This window comes from Dryas octopetala, chromosome 8 (assembly GCF_963921425.1).
Source record: "Dryas octopetala chromosome 8, drDryOcto1.1, whole genome shotgun sequence".
NCBI classification, from domain to species: Eukaryota; Viridiplantae; Streptophyta; class Magnoliopsida; order Rosales; family Rosaceae; genus Dryas; species Dryas octopetala.
The window spans coordinates 10491030-10514012 of record NC_141373.1 but is presented as its reverse complement, the minus strand read 5'-3'; the positions used below and the strand labels follow the sequence as shown (position 1 = coordinate 10514012).

Sequence of the window (22983 nt, the reverse complement as noted above, 5' to 3'; positions counted from 1 at the left end):
ACTGACATTCTGATCGCTACCAGTCAGAGGTCGTTTGTGTGTTTTCGGTTTGATAACCGAACCAATTTCACCCCTAATTATATGATATGTCCAATCAGATTCTTACAAAATTCCCACTTAACTTGTAGAGTAACATCGATAAAGTTTGAAAGATTAAGATACAATCAAGAGATACACATAAAAAAACAATTTTATTAAAGATCATGAAAGTCATTTGGAAGTAATGGAACTTTGATAAAGGGAAGTTATAAGCTATATATCTAGGTGAAGTGTGGCTATTAAACACAACAACTTTAGAAGATGAAGCTTTCATAAATGTAAGCAAGAATGAATCAACCTTGAAATAAGAATATGAAGGTTTTTGAAATCATAGTTGGATTAAGTGGTGATTAATGATAACACACCTTTCACTAAAGACTGAGGAATCGATTCGGCTGTCATTAGTTGGAGGTCCAAGAAGAAAAGTCACGTGTAAGGTTGCAAATACTCACTTGTTGTAAACATGACTAGGTTGTAGTCGTGTACTGGTGGTTAGTGCAATAATTGGTGGAAATGGACACCATAGCCTACCAATGATATTGATTTTGGTCACTCATTTTACATGAATAGACGGTAGAGATAATTATATTATACATACACAAGTGTAATGGGGAAAAATGTGCCTGATTTCCCACAAGAGTATTTTTGGATTTGTCTGCCGTTGGAGCATAATATATCTTGTGAAATGAGACTAGTATGTTTACTTGGAGAGAATTGACAAGTTGAAGTGATATCATGGCAATAACTTGGAATTGAGAAAGTTAGGTGATAACTGGAGTTCGACTAAAGAAAAAAGTGTTTTTAGTTGATTTAAGTACCCTTGGTAAATCTCAGGGATAGAATTTATTTTAAAAGAGTGGAATGTGAGACCCAAAATTTTTTCAAAAATGTTATTTGCATGTTTAGTGATTTTCTAGTGTCTAGAAAACTATGATTTTATTAATAGGGAAGAATGGTTCCCTACGTGCAAGCAGCTAAGCAATGTTCATAATGGCAAAGCTCAAAAGTGGAACCCTTTTATGTAAAAAAATTATGGCCTCGTTTGATGCATATGGATAGGTTAAATAGATAGATTCTTGTATAAAGGAAGAAGATAGAGACTAGAGAGTGTCCTAACTAGAAGGAAAAAGATGGGAAAAAGATACATTAGCCATAAGAAAAGGTTTATTCCTACTAATCTCACTATTTTTGTGGGAATTGAAAGGGATAAATTTTACCTTATAATTAAATCTATTTTATTCTTCAAGTTAGAAGGTTCTTTCTAGTTAGAAGGTTCTTTCTTAAATATACATGAATCTAGACATTTAACTTATTCAATCGAATAATATGCATCAAACTACGCATGTGTTTTTCACTTTTTCATGGCTTAGTGTATATATGATGCTTTTTGATGGCCTTACACGATTTGGTACTAGAGTTGCGAGCAGGAAACCACTGTGTGCCCCAGCATCCAGATTGGACTACAAATTTAGACAGAGACTGCTTACTTGATATCTAAATATATCATTCTCATGTAGTCCTTGTTGCTTCATGCATTACAGATTTTATACACACACAAAAGATTCAAAATTACATATCAGTAAACAGAGATGCAACAAATCCATCCAGAAAACCCTATTACCAAAACACAACATAGCCTTCTAACCTGAACATGACCACTAAGATTTATACAATCCTATAATAAAGTAGGCAATCAGTTTAAGTTGATGAAAATAGTGCTATGTGGCCTATCTAACTTGACAAACCGCCTCTATAGTGGTATATGTCTGAGAACCAGGTTTATATAAGTGATGCCATGCTATTTTTCCATCCAAAGGATCTACGCCTTGCTTTCGGGGGTGTGAAACTAAGCCCAAACATTCCCTTGAGGCCCTGCCCCTGCTCTACGAACCTCACCAACTTTGCAACGATGGTAGCACTCTCCATTATGTGGTTCATATCCTTTGTGTTACTCCACAAGCAGTTGGCCAGCTGCAGCCTCCTGCGCTTTGAGTCCAGGGCAATACCCCACTTCTGGAACAGTCTCTTTCTCTCTTCATCTGAAAACCTTTTCTGCATCAGCTTGCTTAGCATCTGTCTCTCACGACTAATAGCTCTCATGCTGTATCCAAATAACCATGTGAGGATAGGACGATGCAGTTAAATTATATAAAGTTACAGCCATAAAACGAGAAAAGTATTTTAGTAAATTTGTGAATGAAATATATGTTGCATGGAAACAAAATAAAAGTCTGAATTTTACATGGACTCCGACATTAGTCTAAAGGTTTGTATAATAAGTCTTTAACATTAAGTGAGACATTGTTTTTTAAAAGCCAAACACAAGAGACAAACTTCGTGTATCTAATCATAGATTCATATACATTTTCATTAAAACCTTTAGCATCTTAAAGCACCCAGAAAGATAAAAATATGAAAAGCTATTTACAGAGAGAGAGAAAACCTTGAAGCCAGTGTGAGAGTCTGACCATCTTCCACAGCCTGATCCCCACGGGAATAAGCTTCCTTGAGGAAAGATAGTCTCCTAAGCTCTACCTCCATGTAAATGGAATCCGCAGGATCACCTTTGAAGAGCAAGAAAAAGTAGGTTCTGTGGACCACTGAAATATAGCAAGTTTGCCAAAGTTCAAGTATGGCCCTCTGCTGTCTCTCAAATTCCAGAGGCCAATCAGTAGTTTCTGATACTTCCAGCATTGGATCTATTCCTACATCTTTAACATTCTTTTCAAACTTATCAGCTGTTGGCCCAGTCTCTTGGTCCTAGCATGCACATACCGATTCATGTCAAATGAAGAAAAAAAAAATAAAGAGAACTGACTTTCCTAAATGCTTCAAAAATTCATATATGCAATTTACTATATAAGAACATTCGTAAATAAGTTGTGAGAAAATGCAACTTATAATGATCGGGAACATAATTCCATATTCACACAAGCCACATGAACCTGTTGACAGGTATAAACATCTTAAGAGATTTCAATGCTCCCCAACATGGAAATACAAATGTTTTGATATGCTACAGTCATAAATTCTCCCACAACTTTGTTATATGGAAATTATAAACTTCAAATGTCAATGTCAAGAGATTCAGAGATAATGTTTCACATTCTCATTAATTCATATCACTGTAAAGGATATGATCTGATTATTATAAAAATTGCATTAAAAAAGATAATGGCCACTTGAATAAGAAATGAATTATGCAGAAAGCAGGACAGACACATACAAATGATAGGTTTTTGTTATTTTGGCAAAAGTTTGGAATTCAGGCAATTCTCACCTGACCATTGACAAGTTGCTTGTCATACTCAAGCTTTCTGGCCATTTTCTTTAGTCCTGTGACAAAAGTATGGACGCTAGTAATGTCCTCATCTGCAGTTCTCATACTCTGTGCTCCTAGCTCATCCAAAGCACTCCCAAGGGAAGACTGAGAATCATTTCTTGACAACCTTAAGTTGGAATCATAGCTAAATAGAGGAGTCTTCCTCTCGAAACCTTCTGGTCTCCCAGGGAAGCTTTTCTCAAACCCAGTAGGTGGGGTTCTTTGGGCTTTATCAGGAGAAGATGAGCCAGTCATGAGATTTGCTCTACAACTCCAGCTCCTAGTTAATTTAAGGCTTCTAGAACTTGACATATCTGCTGAAATGGCATGCGAAAATGGTTCTTCAGGGTAAGGACTATCAAGAGAGTCAATGGACAATTGTACATCATGTAGTCTCTGCCCCAATGTGCCATATGCAAAACCATTTTGCATCTGACTCCCCTCTCTATCTGCATTCACTGGGGTTGATATCATTTCTTGACCTGTTACACTTGTTCCATCATTTCCATTTGTCGGTAAGACAAAGGACCCAGAGCTCTCATCCCTGCTTGACTCTTCCATCTCAATGCAGCGAACTTCTTTGCAGTAGTCATCAGTATCTTCTGCAGTTCCACCTGCAGTATCATCTAGACTCTGGCATGAATCAGATTGCTCCTGAAGCTGGCCGTACGGCTCCGTAGGACTGCTCTCACTGTCTCTGTCATCAAAATGAGGATTGTTGAACTTTCTGATACCATTCAGATAACGAGGATCAGAAACACCTGATGACTCCGATACTGAATATTCATCGTCCGACACATCCCCTGCTTTCCATTTAGGATGCGGATTATCGGTAGCCTGAAAGAGGAAAAATGAGAAAGAGTTAGAAGAATAAGGGCATACATAACATGTAGTAAAACTCTATAGTACATAGGCAATAATATGTACTTGTCTTGAATCATTATCATTTCCAACCATCCGTAGTAAGTCCTCCACCCGTGATTGAGCAAGATCCCGTTGCTTTGCCAGCTCTCTAATTTCCTTTTCCATCTGCAAAAATGTGACATGCCATGTCTTGGTTTAATTTAAATGCATTAAATTAGATACTTTCTTAAATCAGCCAAGTTCACAAATTCCATATATGGGCATTGACGAATCTATAGCACACTCGCAACTAAGCTGAGTACATGAGTCAAAACAACCCAGTCCATGATGTTACAAGAGACAGAATTAATGTTGACATGTGTGAATTCTAGGTACATGGAGATTTTCATAACAGGCAATCTGGTATATTTTGAATTGATGACTTCCACTACATCAAGGAGACAAGAATGTCTCCATGGTGGACTTTATTTTACCAAATATGATGGGAGTAATTTGTCAGAAAGCAGAATAAGGATGTGCAGTATTCCCCTTGAAAGGACACATGGAAAAACATGTTCATGTTTGTGAAACTTAGAAGCAAAATCCCACATATTTCAAATGCTGACTTCCTGACATATCTTTTAACAGCATTTTCATTCAATTCGCATCTACCGTATTAAATTTTTAATACTCATCTCATGTATTGCATCTTAATTAATGTCTTCCCAGTTCCAATGTGTCGAAGGTCCTAAGCAATGTCTTTTAGCTGTGATCATATATTCAATTTCCATTTACAGGTATTATGCCCTAACTGTACACAGAGCTTTAGATAGAGAATCATTACCTTTTCAATATGAAGATCTTTTTTTCTCAGTAATGCTGTGTAATCAAAAGTTGAGGAAGGAGGGCCAGGTGTTCTCAACTCACTCTCTAATCTAGCCAGCTCTTTTTGCAAATGCTTAACCAGGGCCTTGTCTGACATGACTACATTGACCTGTGCTTTTGTAGTTACTTCTTTTGCGCAACAAGCAAACAAAAGGGTGTTTCTAGTTTGCTCAACATGGCTTCGTGCAGGGCTCAAAGTGCAAATGATGGCAGTTCTAGCATTACCACCCAAGCAAGGCTGCAGTATGCGTGTCAGCTTAGAATCTCTGTAATTGATGTGTCCATGTCTTCCCTTACTGCATTGAATCATATCAATAGATTTATGAAACTAGAAATAGTGCCACTGCATCATTGCATTTCAATTATACAAAGATTAAAGGACAGGAGGAAGTAACAACCGAAAAAAGGAAACATCAATTTTTCAGAACCAACTCCTTTTTTATATCAAAGAAGTAGGTCTATCAGTCAACGTTGCAAAGTCAGATCAAAGGTTTTATGAGGCAAGTATATATCTTATTATTCATGGAAGTAAACAAAACTACATTAACTAATTGCTCTACTTTCCACCCATCATTTACACTAGGAATACTCGATAACTTATATGATAACCAAGGCAAGGCATTGCTTAAGGCACCTTCAGGTCATTCATTTTAACTACCCACAATAGCTTCTAAATTTTCAGAAGTAATTACTAATTACATACAAATACTGTAAAATGTGATTGAATTGCCAGGCTCCCCTCAACCCCATTTTGATACCAAAAAAACACCCAGTTAATGTAAGGCATGTAATTGAAATTCAAAATGCTTATGCAGCTTTTGCCTAGTTGTACTTTCCATCCAAGACATCAAGTTTCACTTCCACGGACATATAGTGATTTTAATAAATGACATATTAAAAAATAAAAAAAGTTATCAGATTTTAAACCAAAACAGTTTATCATGCAGGTAGATAAACATATTAAAACAACACATATCCACAAGTAAAAAATTTCAAGACCTTTCGCTGCCAATTCAACATGGTAAAGTAAATGACATAAAGAAAGGGCAAATTAGACAACCTTAGCTTGCGAATAACAGTCCCAAGAGTTAGTAAACTCCGATTGATGTGGCAACCTTCTTTTAATCTTGTCCCAGCTGATAGTGCCTGAGATGCACGCTCACTTCCTGCCAAGTCCACAAAATTCTGCAACAAACCCATGACTTCTGAATTTATTATCAACATATATAATTTTGAAAATGGAAATCATTTAAATAAATAAACAGAATTTTTATTTATTGGAACAAATATCCAATGTTGAATTAATTAATATATACCACGCTAGCTGCAAGGGTGGTTGAATTGCCTTTGCCTAAGAACTCGCGAGCAGAACTTTCAATTGCCTAGAAGTTTTATATTAAAGCAGGGTTAAGAAGAAAAGTCTAAAGCACTGCAAATAAATGAATACCCTTATCAAAGAAAAGGCAGGGTGAGGGGCACACCAATCTAATAATTTGATGTGATCTAGAGCTTTTCTCATTCAATAAGGTCTCCCCTATCTGTCTTTGAGCTGCAATAATACACTGAAACAATCAAGATACAGCACTTTATGGTAAAAGCAGTATTTTCTAAAATGCTTTACCTTCACAAATAGAAAGGAGCTCCTTTAAATGGCTCCAGTCCCTCAGAGTTTCCTCTGTGATTTTCTCTATAATAGTCCCCCGCTGATGAGAACAGGAAAGTGTTAAAGCAAAATTCATATACACATCAAAGGAAACTATTTATATATATATATATACACTTATATTTTTTAAAAAGGCATCCACCTCAGGATCATCTAGCAGCCTAAGTGGAGTATTGTCCGTGCTTAGGAGGTCTCTTACAGCTTCATTGTATATCTCAATTGCTGAAAACTTTACAACAAAAGCTCGTTCCTCATGCTGAAAGAAATAACAATCTTCATATTAGTGAGGTTGCAAATAAAGAGTATCTTTATATTAGTAAGGTTTGAAAAATAAAGAGCATGATGAAGTTAAAAACTGCAAATGAAACAACCACATAAACTTATTAGTATGTTATCTTACCCCATGTATATAGTCAAATATTTCTGCCACTGTAAACTCTGTTATACCATTCATGGTGTACGTTTTCCCACTGCTAGTTTGACCATATGCAAAAATACTTGCTGAAAAGAAACTCTCGGTGTAAACTTTCTGCTAGTTGCATAAGGTATCAGAAAACACTCAAACAGTCAAGACACAGATCTTATACTTACAGTTGATACCGCTAACAACTGAAAGAGCAATTTGTTTGGCTCCTTCTTCATAAACCTGCCTTGTAGAGCAATCACCCCGAAATACTCTATCTATCACAAAAATACGAACAAAGATAAAGAGATAAAATAGTTAAGACGTATCCCATAAATTTATGAACTGTGACCAAACTATCCATTCGCAGAAATTTATACAAAAGCCACTGCTGGACATAATCATACGCAGATGTATCATTATAATCTCAGATTCAAACATGTAACAGGATTGCAGTGAGTAACATTATATACAGATGTCCTATTATATACAAATGAACATTTCCTTACCAAATGTATAGGCATTTGGAAATGTAGACCCTTCCCGCAGCGTGTTCCGGTATAAGACGGTAGTGTCATTGATGCATTCCCAATCTGCTACTTCATTTGATGCAGCCTCCTTCTCACTCAAAGGCCTCAACCTCACCAAAACTAGAATCTTCTCTTCGCGACCACTTGCTCCTTGCATCTTCTCCCACTTCATTAGCTCTTCCCCACCAATTGCCCCCATTATCTCACTTTTCCACCCAATGCTCTTCTCAACCCAACCACCAATTAATAAAAAATAAATAAATAAAAAATCTCAAAGGGGACCAACCAGCACAGTGTTCAAGCACTCCAAGTCACTCTTGCTTTCCCAAAATGCTAGACGATTTAATGTTAAAAGCAAGGTTGTTGCACTTGCCAGAAAAATAAATTAGGCCCTTCATTACCCCATTACCTGCAACAGAAGCTACATCATGAGTATTATCCAACCACCTCAGAAAAAACAAAAGACACATAAAAGAATGCTAATTACGGGTCACATCAGCAACAACAAGCTAAAACATGGGTTTAAGCATTTTAACACAACCAACTCATTTGAAATAAAAAAATAAAAGATTTAATAAAAATAAATAAAAAGGCCCCCAAATGCCAATCACGTCCTATGTCTGCAACCACAAGCTGCTAATCGTGGCTACAATCTACAATCCAACTACTCCCAGAAGACAGAAGCAACAAAGAAGGTTAATTATAATTAAAGATTTATTAAAAGATTAAACTTTTTTTCCTCTTTTTGCAGTCCTGCTCTATTCTTTGGTTCCAAGCTTCATTTCATTATATAAAAAAATGAAAAATACAATGCGATTGCATTTTTATATCCTCCATCCAACAACGACCAACATGAATGTCAATTCCAAAGCAGCGACCCACTACTATGCTTCAACAGCAAGTAACGGAATCTCACATAAAAAAATCTCAAGGGACAATCAAAACGTGAAACGTTGCAGAGAAATGGTCCCCCAACCCACCATACCATCGTTTTCGTTTTCACTTCTCAAAGTAATTTTCAAGCTTTGACTGTCGCTAATAGTTTTAACAAGTAGACAAAAAAAACCCAGATGGATTTTACCTTCAAATGCTTTGTCCATTTCACCAAAACCGTTAGAGCTTCTCTGATTGGTTGTGGTGGCCAATGTAGCTAAGACAATGCAAGCGTACTACGACCACACTTGGCAACAAAGCTTATCTGATAAGATGGCGTCGTTTCAGCCTCTTATCCTAGTCAGTCTGAACTCTGAGAAGCCTCTGCTACCTCTGCTTTGTCTCCTTCAAACTTATGCTCTGCAACACCAAAAAAGTAACAAAATAAATAAATAAAACCGGATTTATTACGCTTTTTAAAACAAATTAAAAATTACAAACCAAGAAATTAATGCATTTAGACGTTGGTACTAAAAGCCAAATCCAACGGTTAATTACAAGCGTCACATAAATCTCTGTGTTTTAGTTCTGGTTTCACAAAATGCCCCTCGAAATCCCATTTAATTACCTCTTCGAGCACCAAAACTCAATGCTTGCAATTTGGAGTGTCTCTGGAGCTCAACTCCAGAGCCGTAGCTTAAAAGCCCAGACTCGAAGCGAAGCGAGATTTCGCGACGAAGAAACTTCACGAGTCGAATAAAGCGTAAAGCAAAAACAGAGAAAGAGAATGCAACAGAAGAACGGAAGGGAACCGTACGGAACCGTACCGAGCTTTGAGCTTTGAGCTTGATTGATGTAACAGTAAAAATCGGCGATATTTTACAGCCCACGATCTGCACTCTGAAGCTCGCAGAAGAGAGAAAGAGACGGTTGCTTTGGCTCTAACCTCCAACTTCGAAGCACAGTCTCTCTCTCTCTCTCTGTGTGTACGTGGGAGAGGAGCAAAGCAAGGGGCTGTTTTGGAAATCTGATTGGGCGTTCAACTTCAAGGTCGTTGAAGCTTCTGAGCTCTCTCTCTCACTGTGAGAGTGAGCGGAGGAAATTACTATTTTGCCCCTGGCTTTTTGGTTTGCACAAGCTAGGAGGTGGCACGTGAAAAAGAGAAATAGGCTGGGACAGACCGGATGATGGGCTTCGGATGGACGCCACGTGGGGGTTTTGATTGCGTCAGGTAGTTTCGATTGGGATTCTAACTGCTTGATCGGGGTTTGTAGGCCGTCGGATTATTTGGTATTTTGGAGGGTTCGAGTCAACGGTCAGGATTTGGACGGTGGGCAGCGGTTGAGTAAAGTATTCATGCTGATGCTGAGGACAAAAAGGGAAAAAGCAAAAAAAAGTCATGTGGAATTGAAGCTTTTGGAGTCTTTTTGGCGTGAAACTGAAAAAGAAGGAAGGAATCATGCTTGAAACTGGTAAAAGGAAATTAAATAAGGAATAACTATGTCCTCCTCAATCGTACATGATACATCAACAAGCCAACCAAGAAAAATCAGCTTACCAAAAAAAAAGGACATGCTTACATAAAAAAGAAGCATACACCAATTAATGTTGGTATTACATAGATGGAAAACATAGCTACAAAAAATCTAGCAATATAATTTGAAGATTTTTCAGAAAAATATGATGAAAAAGTTTAATTAAAATATAGGAATGAGTGATAAATTTTAAAGGGTAAATTACTAATTTGGTAATAATAAATCTAATCTGATTAGATAAAACTCTAGAACCCAAAAAAAAAAAACATTATTGCCTTAATACATGTATTTTCTCTCTTTTTCTCGTCTCTCTCAACTTTTATCTATCTCTCTTAACCTCTCTCTCTTTAAAAGTTTACAAAATTCATAGATCACATAAAATTTTTATAAAAATTGAATGAGAAGCGAAAAGCATCTCTAAAAGGCTCTTCAAATTGTTTTAAATGCTTTATTTAATATGCACATAGGAAAAATTTACTTTAACAAACTCTTCAAATAAATTCTTCAAAATAAGGACCAAAGATCAACCAGTTAAATTTGAAGAGTAAATTAGGCTCTTAAAATCAAATTTGAAAAGTAAATTTTAACTCTTTAAATTGTCACGTAAGTCAACAAAATGGGATTTGAAAAATTTTTGAGATGCTCTAAGATAATTGAAAAAGATAGCCAATAACAAATAAAACTCTAATTAATTTTCGTTATTAAAAGGCCTTAACTTTTGATGTTGGCCTAGGACTCCTAAACCGTAAAGATCGGTCCTCCAAGACTTATGTTATATATTCAATATTAAAATGTAATGAAGGGATTATTGGCCAAAAAATGTAATGAAGGGATCTAACAGCGTGGATCACGGACCCCCTTTTTAGCTGTCAACGGATCAAACATTGAAGACGGACTTCTTTTTTTACTTACAAAGAAAAAATGATGGATTTTGAGTGCTTGAGCCGGTTTGTCGGTTACACTAACTACCAACCATAATTTGAGAGATTGGGATGGAGACCGGGAGTGGAGCGCATTGACATTTGACATAGTTTCAAATTATCAGCATATTAGTTTAATAAAATTCCCTTATTTATTTAGCTTATTATGCTATATTTTCATAACTCATTATAGTTCTAAACATCAAATAATTAATTTATTCACCAAAAAAGCAATCAAATAATTAATTTGTTTCCCACCTATAATACAACCAACATTGTCTGCTTTGCCAAAGCTGGGTCATAAAATAAGTTGATGATCAACTACAAAACGTGTGCCTATATGTGTGATAAGAAAACTAAAGGAGGCTTGCTTTTAACAAATAGAATTAAATTGAATGGTTGTTCTCCTGTCCGGATGTTTGTTTAGGATATGTTAGGTGCCAATCCATTGGAGTCTTGCATTGACTATCCAATATGAAAAAATTTCTCATTTTCAAACGGTTAGAACTCGTTTATCGCTTAATTTTAAATAAGAGCCAATCAATAAGAATCTTGTTTATTGAAACAACAATGATTCTTTCAACTATGTAAATTTTACGCGATTGATTAATTGATTATTCTGATAAGAAAGACTATTACACATCTTATACTTTAACGTTCAAACACTCTGTATATTTTTTATATATCTACGTTGTCATGTCCACACTAAATAATGACTCTACACTTGAATATTTAGTATTTGTCTTTGTCTTTTGCTTCTGTCTTGAAGTAAAAACTTTTGTTTATGGTTAGTAAAATAACCTACTCATCAATTCATGTGCCCCAACGCCAAGGGGAAAATGATGTGAAAAAAAAGTGATAATGAAGTCAAGGATAAGGACAACCCCTCTATTTAATCTTGGATTTTGCACGCGTACCTATAATATTATATGGGTCCATCATATTCTCCTAAGTGGAGGTGTTCCTTGTACAACAAATAATTATAAACGTGCACAAAGTCTTTGGGTATGCCAATAAAAGAAAAAATAAAATATATATAATATACAGGCTCCTTCTATTGAGATATAACTTAACTTAGTTATATTGAGATATGACCTTATTGGGGCCCACACGAGTCGTTTTGTGTCGATCCGAACCGTTCGCAAGAATCATCTTTATTGATAGATCATCCTTGTAAAAAATTAGTTAAATCGAAAATCATTTGCCTATCTAATTTTAATAAAATAAATGGACGGTTTCATCGAAAATATTTGGTTTGTCCATTTATTTGATCAAAGTTAGATAGGCAAATGATTTCCGATTTGGCTAATTTTTTTCAAGGATGATCTATCAATGGAGATGTAAAAAATGAACGGTTCGGATCAGTGCAAAACGACTCGTGTGAGTCTCAATAGGGTATACCTCAATATAAATAAGTTGAAATATATCTCAATAAAAGGAGCTTGTATATATATATATATATATGATAGAGGAGTGCTCTAAAACTAACTAGTTAGCAAGTTAATACGAAGATAACCATGCTTTTGGGACCACCACATAACTAATCTCATAATCCGAACCGTCAATTATTTAGGTCATACTTCAAAGATCATCATTACAAAAAATCAACTAAATCAGAAATCATTTAGTCATCTAATTGAGATCAAATAAATAGACGATCAGTGTTTTCGATAAAAGCATATAAATAGTTGTTGTTATAATCAAATGACTAAATGATTTCCGATTTTAGAGATTTTTTACAGGGATGATCTTTGAAATATGGCATAAAAAATAGACGGTTCGGATTTTGAGATTACATTGTGCAGTGGGCCCAACATGGTAGTTAGCTTTGTATTAACTTACTAACTAGTTAGTTTTAAAGCATTCTTGTATATGATAATAGGTAAACGAATGATAGTAATACCAATAATTATGAAATTAATAATGTAGATAGAGTTATAAAATTGTGGAATAATGTTCTATTGTGAGATTGTCTCTTCTAGACAAATCATCTAAAAAAGAACAATCCAATATCTAACACTCACGTTGGATAAAAGAACATTTCTTAAAATTGCGCAAGGAATTATGTGACAGGTAGGTTATAGAAATATGGTAAATGAAATATTTTAACCGTTTCCTTTAGAAACGTTTGATAAAATTGGAAGAATACAAAACAGATTAACATAATTCTTCAGCAAAGCATGACAATATAATCGACATGCATAAAATCAAGAATGATCATATGTATCCTGGTCAATAATTCAACAGGAGACATGCATATATTTTTTTTTTCTTTTAAATTAAAGAATAAAGTAGCAATCACTCTTACAATTTATCACAAAATATAATAAAAATAAGGTTACCGAGTTCAAGGGAAGTTTTATAACATAAGTGACCGAACTCCCTATCAAGAAACTAATGACCATCTAGTTAATCTAATGGATGACATTCAGTCTCTCTTTGTCAAGATAAATCGTGAATTCAAATCTCATGAACGAGAATTAATGCTTTGAGTAAGATTACACGATAACTGTATTCTTCTAGCTAGGGACAAAAGCACAAATGCAGTTCCTACAAACCATGCCATCATCTTCTTGGCTACAACAGGGAATTTAATCGCTCTAGGGTTTTCTTCTGCATACAAGGGGAGGCTTTATAGCTAGAGAATTGGGTTTGGACAGAGGACACAATTAATTATTAATTAGGCCTAATGACCAAGACTGTAACTAAATCTTATTCGGACAGTCCACAATATTCCCGAAATTATTAAGTGAGGTAAATTGTTTCGAGCTTCCAAATATTTGAGGCCTCTAAATTATTTTCACAAGCATCAGTGACTGAGTGTTTAATAAATATGTGGCATTTTAAAGACAAAAAGGTTCTAGACAGTGAGAGTATGGCACAGTCACAACAACAAAAGAGCAATGCTTTTGGCTGCGGATGAACGATTGTTAATCATTGATATATGTTGGCAAAGTGTTTGTTCAAAAGCCTCAAAGAGGTGGCAACAGGGGGCAAGGCTTGTAGGTGGGAGCTAGGCGTCTCTCCCTAAGAATATAGGCATAGTCCAGTACTCCAATCTAATATGGTTTTGTTGATCTAAGATGTTCTGATTCTCTGTTGGCTTCTCCTTTGAAAGTTTCATCTTTTTCTTTCTTTATTTATGGTAAAATATTTGCCTTAATGTATGGTGATTTCAACTTAGTTATCCAATATATTAGTAGCTACTTTTGATTTGCATATCAAATAATCGTAGATTTTTCATCTTGTCACCACTGAGAAAAGTTTTCTAGATCCGTTATTGAATCTCTTTCAATGCAAAAATGCGTAGAGTGTTCGCTCATTAAAAAATAGGCCGGCTTCAAATAATTCTTTCATTTTTAACTGTTTTGTACTTGGGTGTCATGTTTTGGACTAAAAACCCTTATTTCTAACTACAATATTAAAAGATCACTCGATGACGATTATTGATATTCAATTATTATGATCAACTAATTAATTCATAATTTATCAGAATATATAGTTTGCTTATGTAATTACTCAAAACATTGTAAGTTATCTAAATTGATTGGGATCATCCTCTTTGCACACAATTAAGTAAAGTGTACAATGCTTGGCCAAAAAAAAAACAAAAAAAACAAAAAAAAAAAGTAAAGTGTACAATGCCTAGCCTTTATCTATCTACTAATCATTATGACCACACCAAAGACAATTGAAAGAAGTCGCACATTGAGGACTTGGGGTAGGCCAGTTGGCCAAGCATCCTCCTCCGTCCTCACCAGATTTCAATCCCCCTCGCTGGCCAAAAAGATGAAAAATTTATTGAAGGTCAACACAATCACGTTCAAATTAACCACTGATTAAAATGTGACAATCACTTTAGGACTTTTTTTATTTTAAAGGGTATGAGAAATGATTTTTACTCATTTTTTCTTCGTTTACACTCCTCATTTATTAACATTTTATATATATTTTTATTATTTAATTGTATTTCTTAATTTTTACCCTTCATGTTCTCTCTCTCTTCGTTTAGATTTTCCATTGAGATTCCTTCACTTTCTTTACTTTCTATGTTGTTCTCTATCTTCATCTTTTCTTCAATTTTTCCAGATCTATGTTTTCTCTCCACCTCTATTTTTCCATCGATTATCTACAAAAACATTTGCATTCCTGGTTACCTGTATTAAATGTTATTGACCTTCTCTCTCAAAGACTTCTGCTGTACATGATTCATGATTGCTACCTCGGTAATATTTTAAGGAATAGAGGCCCACTACAAATTTCCTACTTTTACCCTAATTTTCTCCACTTCGATTGGGTTGATTGGAAACCCCAACCCCACCACAGTAAAACAAAACACCAATTAAGAAAAAAAGAAAAGATAAACAAATGAAGAAGAAAAAGAATACCACAAGTTAATGGAGCATAGTTAGTAATATACAAGGTGGAAAAAATAGATATAAAATATGTACATGTATTATTTGAAATATTTGCTCTAAAAGTATAGTGAAAATTTCAGATATAATATATATTTTTTATTTTTTAAATTTGAAATATTTATTATTTTTTTACAAAAATGCGAATACTATGTGAAAAATACGGAATAATATGTGTATTATATGTTTGGATTGAAAAATATGTGTTTTTTTTTCGTATCTTTTGGAAAATATAAAAAAACAGAAGTTTTTTTTCAAAAATACGTTCGTACACGTATTTACTGACTATGTAATGGAGCTTCTTAATTAAATCTCTCATTAAAACAGTGCACTGTTGTTGCTCTAAAATTGGGAATATTGGAAGGGGAGAGAGATGAAGAAAGATAGCAATATTTTTAAAAAAGAGGGAAGATATAGAGCAGAGCACAATTGCGAAATGAAAAGATTATCAATGGCATGGATAAAAGTATTTGTGATATCGCTGATATCTGCCGAGATATCCGTAATTTTAATCACCGATATTTAAATGGGCTGTATCGATATTTCTTCGATATCTGTATATGTCGATAAAATATCGATATATGTCAGTAGATTATCGGTATATTATAGCAGAATAGAATAAAATTTTCAAAATTAGGAAAAAAAGAGAGGAAAAAAATGAAATCAAACCAAATTCAGCCCTAATTAGACATAAACTCATCTACTAACCTTATTTAATCAACAATCAACCAACAAAAGAACAAAATCTAACTTAACTTTCTTTATACCGATATCTATCGAAATCAATATATTCGTGGATATATCTATTGCGTTGGAGAATGCCCTTCCACAATTTGATGGATTGCATTTCTCCATTTTCATTGTCATCCAAACTCTAGGTTCACATCCTTCTTAAATAGGCTCACCTTACTTATGAAAAATTAATCTCATAAGGGTCATAATGGTCACATGATATTAAAACATGAAACCACCAAAATATAATTATAAACCATAATAAAAACTTCAAATAAATAAAAATATTTTAATTTTAAATCCCTAAAATTCTAACAAGAGATTCCTTGTTGTACAACTATAACCCTTTATGCATGAACGACTAGACCTGAGCCATACATACTCCAAGTCCATTTATTGAGTATGGGTACATTGTATAGTTAAAGTTTAGTCGTGTTGCAATTATATGAAATTGCCCACTCTACACCCAAGTACGATCTCCCCCCCCCCCTCCCTCCCTCCCTTCAAAAAAAAAAATGTCTAGTGCATGTATGCATAAGAGCATCTCCAGCCCTTCCCTAAACATTTCTCTAAATTTAAATTTGGAGAAAAATGATATAAAATATAGCTCTAACAATTTCTTAAAATCTACCTAAATTTGAGATTTCCCAAAAAAATTTCCCAAATCAATGGAATGGATGGGACTCCTCAAACCTCCAATAGTCAGATTTTAGACTAAAAACCCAAACAAAAAAAAAATTTAGAGAAAATTTCAACTTTAGCATTGGGGAACAATTCGCCAAATTAAACATTTTTCCCTAACTTATACTCGATCAAATTGGAGAAAACTATAAGGAAATGACTGGAAATACTCTAAGGAGACTCATAATGTATCTCATATCAAATGATTATTTACGACATTATAATTAATAATTCTTGTTTGACATGACGTAAATCTCCATACAAGAACTCATTCAATGGTCACGTTCAGTGAACTTAATTAATTCACAATATAAGTACACTTGTTCATCATAATATTAGACTACACGAATTATTTGAGACCGATCATACACCCTTGAGGTGTTGATATAACAAGTTCTGATATAGAATTATTGGTGCCCAAAATATAATCCATTAATCATGAACATATTTAGGAAATAACAACTAAGCAGTAAAGGTCTCCTCATTCTAATCTTCTTTATAATGCTTTCTTCTACCTTAATTTTTAGACATTTTATGTATCAAGGAGTATATCACACATATACTAAAGTGATGATACATAAAATAAACATTGCTCTTAATATTTTTTAATTAATTCCTAAAATCTAAAACTGATTGGCTTTTAGAGCATACATATATCAACACTTATAAAAGTCTTGGGGTCTCTCCACTTATTACCAAATGTTAAGCCTAACGACCACACACACACTCAACCCATGAAACCATGCACGAGGCGCCTGTTTGAGTCTATAGATAGCCTTATGTAGCTTGCAAACATAATGAGCCTGAGTCGGATGAATGAATTGAGGAGAATTGATTTTGAACATCTTTACAAAAAAAAAACCATAAAGAAACGTATTCTTAACACAAAGCTAACGAAGAAATCACTATTTATTAACAACAAGGCAGAAAACAATGCGAATGGTAATGGTAGTAGGCCGGCTTCACAACATGGTTGAAAGTCTCATTCTTAACACCCACTTGTACCCATGCACATCATTATGATTAGTAGAAACGGACCTCTTCAAGGGCAGCCCACCTGGCCATTTTTTGGCAAAAAAAAAAAAAAATAGCTTGTAGTAATATTAGTCTAATAACTCAATTCTCAATTGTTGATATGCACCAATAGCTCACTCAACTATAATATGTTATAGAACTATTAATCTTTTTAATTGTTGATATGTTGTTAATTTGTTAATTTATTTTATTAAATAGACATTAGTTTTTTAATTGCTCACACATAATAGACGATTCTAATATTTCGCACATTATTTACAATTTCAGAATGTATACTCCATTTCTGAATTATGTCATGAACTTGTTAGAACAAGAAAATCATATTGGTTGATTGAGAAATTGATTCGTCTTGTATTGACTCTTACTGTACAACTGAGCAAACATTCTCATTCATGAAATTTATTAAAAATCGACTTCGAAACAAGATATGTGATGAGTTTCTTGCTTATTGTATGGTTATCCACATTGAAAAAAATCATGGATACTATCAATTATGATTGTGTTATTGATGATTTTTATGTTATGAAGAATCGTAGGTCATAAATTAAGTATGTGTATTTTTTATTGTTTATTAATAAAATTCACTTGGAGTTTTCTGAATAAATTGCATTTTTCATCAATGAAGTATTTTAACAAGTGTTTTATCAGATATGTTGCCAAAATTTTGGTAACCTTAAAGTTCAGTTCACTCCATTTTAAATTCATGGGTTATCCTTGATGATTAGGGCGAAATAGGAACAAGGGACCACGTGTGATTTTTGAGTAAGGCATTGAATTCATCAGACATGGTCCAACGCGACTCCGAAGAGCGAGGAGGTTGAGTAAGACAGGTGGGTTCGAACCTTGGAGCAGTGAGAGCAGCTTCAAGGGTAACTGGAATAGGACACCGGACAGTGCCATTAGTATGGACTTTGAGCTTGACTATGTCAGCGCGGGAACGAGTGGTGATAGGCTACATTATCACATTAATTAAATAAAATATATTAATAAATTACTCTTTCATTGAACTATTGCATAGTGGAAAAGTGGGTGAGGCGCCATCATGACTTGTTTCTCATCAATGCTTGGTTTAATTTTCTTCATTTCATGAAGATTCTCCATTTCTCCTTGCTTGGTTTGGCAAATAATTTTCCTTTCTTATTTGAGTGCCAAACCCTAGTGTTCACTTTTTCTGATGTGTGATTTTATCGTCTTAATCACCTTTTTATTTTTGTTTTTGTTTTGAGGGAAACAACAATAGAATCCTTAAAATGTAAAGGGAATAATACTAAAGTTTTAAAATAGAAGAGGAGGCGTAGAGAATAAGGTGGGTATAATCGGACAAAAAAAACAAGGAAAACAAATTTCAAATAACCTCATCATCACCAAAAGACCACATGTGTATTTCCATGAATAGTGGAAACGAAAATTATAATAGAAACATTTCCATTAATGGTAAGAATTAAAACCTGAAACGCAAGGCCAACTGTCATGCACATGCAGCGAGTACCCACTATAACAAGCATATGAATATGATCATATGATCTGTCCTCTTCCAGTCCTCCTTTTCCAATTGTCCTCAACACTCTGCTTTTAAAAAGAGACCATCCCAAGACTCAAATCTTCTCTCTGTCTTCTATGTCTTAAAACGATGGCGTTTCGGAGGAGGAAGGAGGAATGAGAAGGAGTGGGAGTGGGAGAGAATGCGACCGCTTTGCGACGCGTGCGAGAGCGCTGCTGCCACCCTTTTCTGCGCAGCAGACGAGGCCGCTCTTTGCCGTTCCTGCGATGAAAAGGTTCTCAATTTCTTGTTTTCTTTCTTCCTTAACAATTTTGATTCATGGGAACTCTGACTTTCAATTATAAGATCCAATTATAAGGTTTGTTCTTGATTTGATCACTTCTTTTTCTTACTTGATATGGTAGTCAGCTGCTCAAACTTCCCTTTTCTGGGTTGTGCTTAATTATGACATATTTGTTGCCTAATAAATGACAACTAGTATTAACTATTAAGCATAATTCGGATTGAGTATTTTAGACCCAAATGTTTAAAAAGTCATTCTATACATTCTGAATGTTTAAGAAGTAAGATGGGTAAACTTAATAATTCACATTAGTGATGAATTTTAAGATGTTGGTACAAGATTTTATTGGTGGGGTACTATCTGAATGTAGTGTGCTTCGTTTCCAAAAGATCATGACAAAATGTGCCCATCACACAAATGCTCTTAGCAGGCATATGTCTCTGGCACTATCTGCCTCTTTTTTTTTTTTCTTTTTTTCGGTGTATTATTTTTCATGTTTTATGTACAAGCCTAACATTTGCATATTAAGAAGTTGTCAAGTCTAATTCCATTTACGCAGAATGGAAATCATGAATCCATGACTGTTGGACAGCTGTCATGCTTATTTAAGTTCTTGATCATTTTTCTCTTTATTCAGTATAGCTCTCCAGATTATAGTAGAAGCTTTATGTTCGCTTGTGGTTGAATCGCAGGTCCATATGTGTAATAAACTTGCCAGTAGACATGTACGGGTTGGGTTAGCTGACCCCAGTGCCGTTCCTTGCTGTGATATTTGTGAAAAGGCTCCTGGTATGCTAGACTTTAGTGTTTTATATTTTCAGTTTTTGTGAGTATATGCATGTTGAACTTATGTACAAGGATTTTGAAGACTTATCGTACCTTTGGGAACATGTATGCAGCCTTCTTTTACTGTGAGGTAGATGGTAGTTCCCTTTGCCTGCAATGCGATATGATTGTACATGTTGGTGGTAAAAGAACCCATGGGAGGTATCTCCTATTCAGGCAGAGAGTTGAGGTTTGTGTCTCTCTACTGGAGAGCTCTGGTTAAGGTTTTATATCTGGTTTATAGACCTCCTGAGATTAATTCCTTTCTCTTGGTCGTTCTTCTGTAGTTTCCAGGGGATAAGCCTGGCCGTTTGGAGGAACTAGGGATTCAACCACTTGACCAAAATGAAGTAGGAAGGAACCAAAATCAGCCACCTAATTTCAAAACAAGAGAGAATCCGCAGAATCACACAGTCTCTCCAGTTGCAATGCTAGACAATAACATTGATGGCGATTGCAAGATGGAGAATAAATTGATTGATCTTAATACCAGGCCCCAAAGATTACACGGGCAAACTTCAACTAACCAGGTATACAATTTCCCCATGTCGACCTTTATATGTGGTTTTTTAATGGGGCATTCTTTGTCTTCTTATAACATTCATTATTGGATTTCTGTTTGAATGTTGTGAACAGTTCATATTGTTTAGGTATGTGAACATTATAAGCATTTGGACTTATCAAAACAAGATTTTGCATGCCTTCATATTTTAGGAACAGGGTGTAGACGTTCTAAGTGGCACAAATAATGAATCTGCAAGTGTCGTTCCTGTTGGATCCTTCAAAAGATAGCCTGAAAATTGACCAAGGTACGTTTCACATATCTCATTATCCTTGTCCATTTGTCTTATGGCTTCCAAATCTTCTTGTATGAAGTTGAAATTTTTGCGTATAGTTCAGGAAAATATGTTAGCGTTGAGTTTGACTTGTTAAAATTCAGACCTAAGGAAAAAAATTGTTTGAATCAATTGGTTGGAAACATGCTTGCATAAAATACATAGGAATTTGCAATAGTCTTTGCTTTCGAAATGCTTAAAAAAAACGTGTGGAACCTTTCTTCAAATTGGGACACTGTGTGACTGGATGCCACCACTTAGAAACAAGGCCATTTTAAAGACATTACTATCGTAGTGGCATTATATGTCATATATTTCCTATTGATATCAGACCTAACATCAAGAAATTGTCAATGTTGATAACATAACAGATGTATTTCCATGATTTCTAAAGCAATTCATATAAATTTTCCAATTATTAGTCATAAAATACTGTATAACCTTCTCAATTATTTATTATATGATAATGCATGAACAGAATTGGAGCCTTATTGTCATTTTTTTTCTTAACCATACGTTTTAATGCACAAATAACAATGAACTTGATAAATTAATAAATGAAGTGATGTAATGGAGTGGTTAAGGTGGTCTTATGCTGCAAGCACCCATCCATTTTTTTGCAGCAGTCTCCATATTTGCTTTTGAACAACTTTAATGGCTAGCAGAAAACAATAGAAATAATGCTTAGAAAAGCACAATTTCTTTTAGGGTAATGTACAAGTTTGCTTTTCTCCAAGAACTTGGATGTTATGTTTTACATGAGAAGTGAAAAGGGATTTAAATACTGTTGATGCATATGTGGTTTTCCTATGGCAGTCATAATTTACTTTTGGAATCATGAATAGGTAGATAGCTGATGTCATCGCAACTTTTGGTGTTCTAGGTTGTTTTCCAAATTGAACTTATCAGCACTGGAATAGGTGATTATAGTATAATACTATATCATCTTACTTGATTTTGGGCATTTTGGGATTTTTCAGTTGTTCTTCCAAGTTTGCACTGTCTGTATTTGGTTGGTGTAGTCATAAACAACTTGTTTTAGGCATGAAGATGTCAATCTAATTTTATGCTGCCCAATTATTTGTATTTGTGATGAGGTTTTTTATCTAATGAGATTATCTTTTTCCTTTGTCAACATTGTCTGGGAAATTTACGAACCCTTCTCTTCCTCTTTATTGTGGCTGCAGATGTTCTAGACAACTCAACTATTGCATCTTGCTTGTTCACTCATGTACTTGTAACCTTCTTTGTGCCTTTCTTCCATTTTTTTCGATCAGGGTCAGTCTGTCACTTTCCTTGTGCAAAGTAGATTAGATGAAGAAAATCTCTACCTTTGTATCAAAAGCAATGTTTCTAGCTTAAAAGAGAGAAAAGTGGAAGTTGTTAGTACGGTTTCTCAAAGTGTGTAATTAAAGTTCAATAAAGTTGTTGACATTGATCTGGCACTTATGAGATTTTCATCAAATCATAGAAAATAAAATGTACTGGAAGAACTAATTTCGAATGAATTTGTGCAAAAGCATGTACCCAAGCACCATAGAATAATCAATAATGTATTATGTTTTTATGGAAAGAACAAGGGTAGATCCAGAATCATGGATGATGGTCACTGTAAAATTGTAGGTTACTTAAGGATGCCTATTTCGCAGGCTTCTAACTTCA

The 22983-nt window shown here is 34.6% G+C and overlaps 2 protein-coding genes across 6 annotated transcripts; one reads left to right on the top strand and one right to left on the bottom strand.

Annotated features, from left to right (window-relative positions):
• Positions 1 to 1475: 1475 nt before the first annotated feature.
• On the bottom strand, positions 1476 to 9622 carry LOC147277100 (kinesin-like protein KIN-7E). 4 transcript variants are annotated; one of them, XM_086253386.1, is made up of 15 exons: positions 9187 to 9622; positions 8767 to 8978; positions 7665 to 8094; positions 7344 to 7433; positions 7153 to 7253; positions 6895 to 7008; positions 6711 to 6792; positions 6571 to 6638; positions 6406 to 6471; positions 6150 to 6274; positions 5049 to 5385; positions 4316 to 4390; positions 3320 to 4198; positions 2483 to 2799; positions 1476 to 2140 (listed from the first exon to the last, which is right to left on the bottom strand). In XM_086253386.1, exons 3-15 carry the CDS (start codon positions 7882 to 7884, stop codon positions 1819 to 1821), a joined length of 2796 nt encoding a protein of 931 aa, XP_086109512.1. In that variant the 5' UTR covers positions 7885 to 8094; positions 8767 to 8978; positions 9187 to 9622; the 3' UTR covers positions 1476 to 1818. The 4 variants fall into 4 exon arrangements, with proteins under 4 accessions (XP_086109512.1, XP_086109511.1, XP_086109509.1 ...); XM_086253385.1 differs by having other exon boundaries at positions 4289 to 4390; positions 7665 to 8106; positions 9187 to 9620; XM_086253383.1 differs by having other exon boundaries at positions 4289 to 4390; positions 9187 to 9620.
• Positions 9623 to 19506: 9884 nt separating this feature from the next.
• LOC147277099 (B-box zinc finger protein 19-like) lies at positions 19507 to 22825 on the top strand. 2 transcript variants are annotated; one of them, XM_086254493.1, is made up of 6 exons: positions 19507 to 19651; positions 20353 to 20449; positions 20560 to 20675; positions 20773 to 21015; positions 21206 to 21294; positions 22509 to 22825. In XM_086254493.1, exons 1-5 carry the CDS (start codon positions 19559 to 19561, stop codon positions 21275 to 21277), a joined length of 621 nt encoding a protein of 206 aa, XP_086110619.1. In that variant the 5' UTR covers positions 19507 to 19558; the 3' UTR covers positions 21278 to 21294; positions 22509 to 22825. The 2 variants fall into 2 exon arrangements, with proteins under 2 accessions (XP_086110619.1, XP_086110618.1); XM_086254492.1 differs by having other exon boundaries at positions 21200 to 21294.
• The last annotated feature ends 158 nt before the right edge of the window (positions 22826 to 22983 follow it).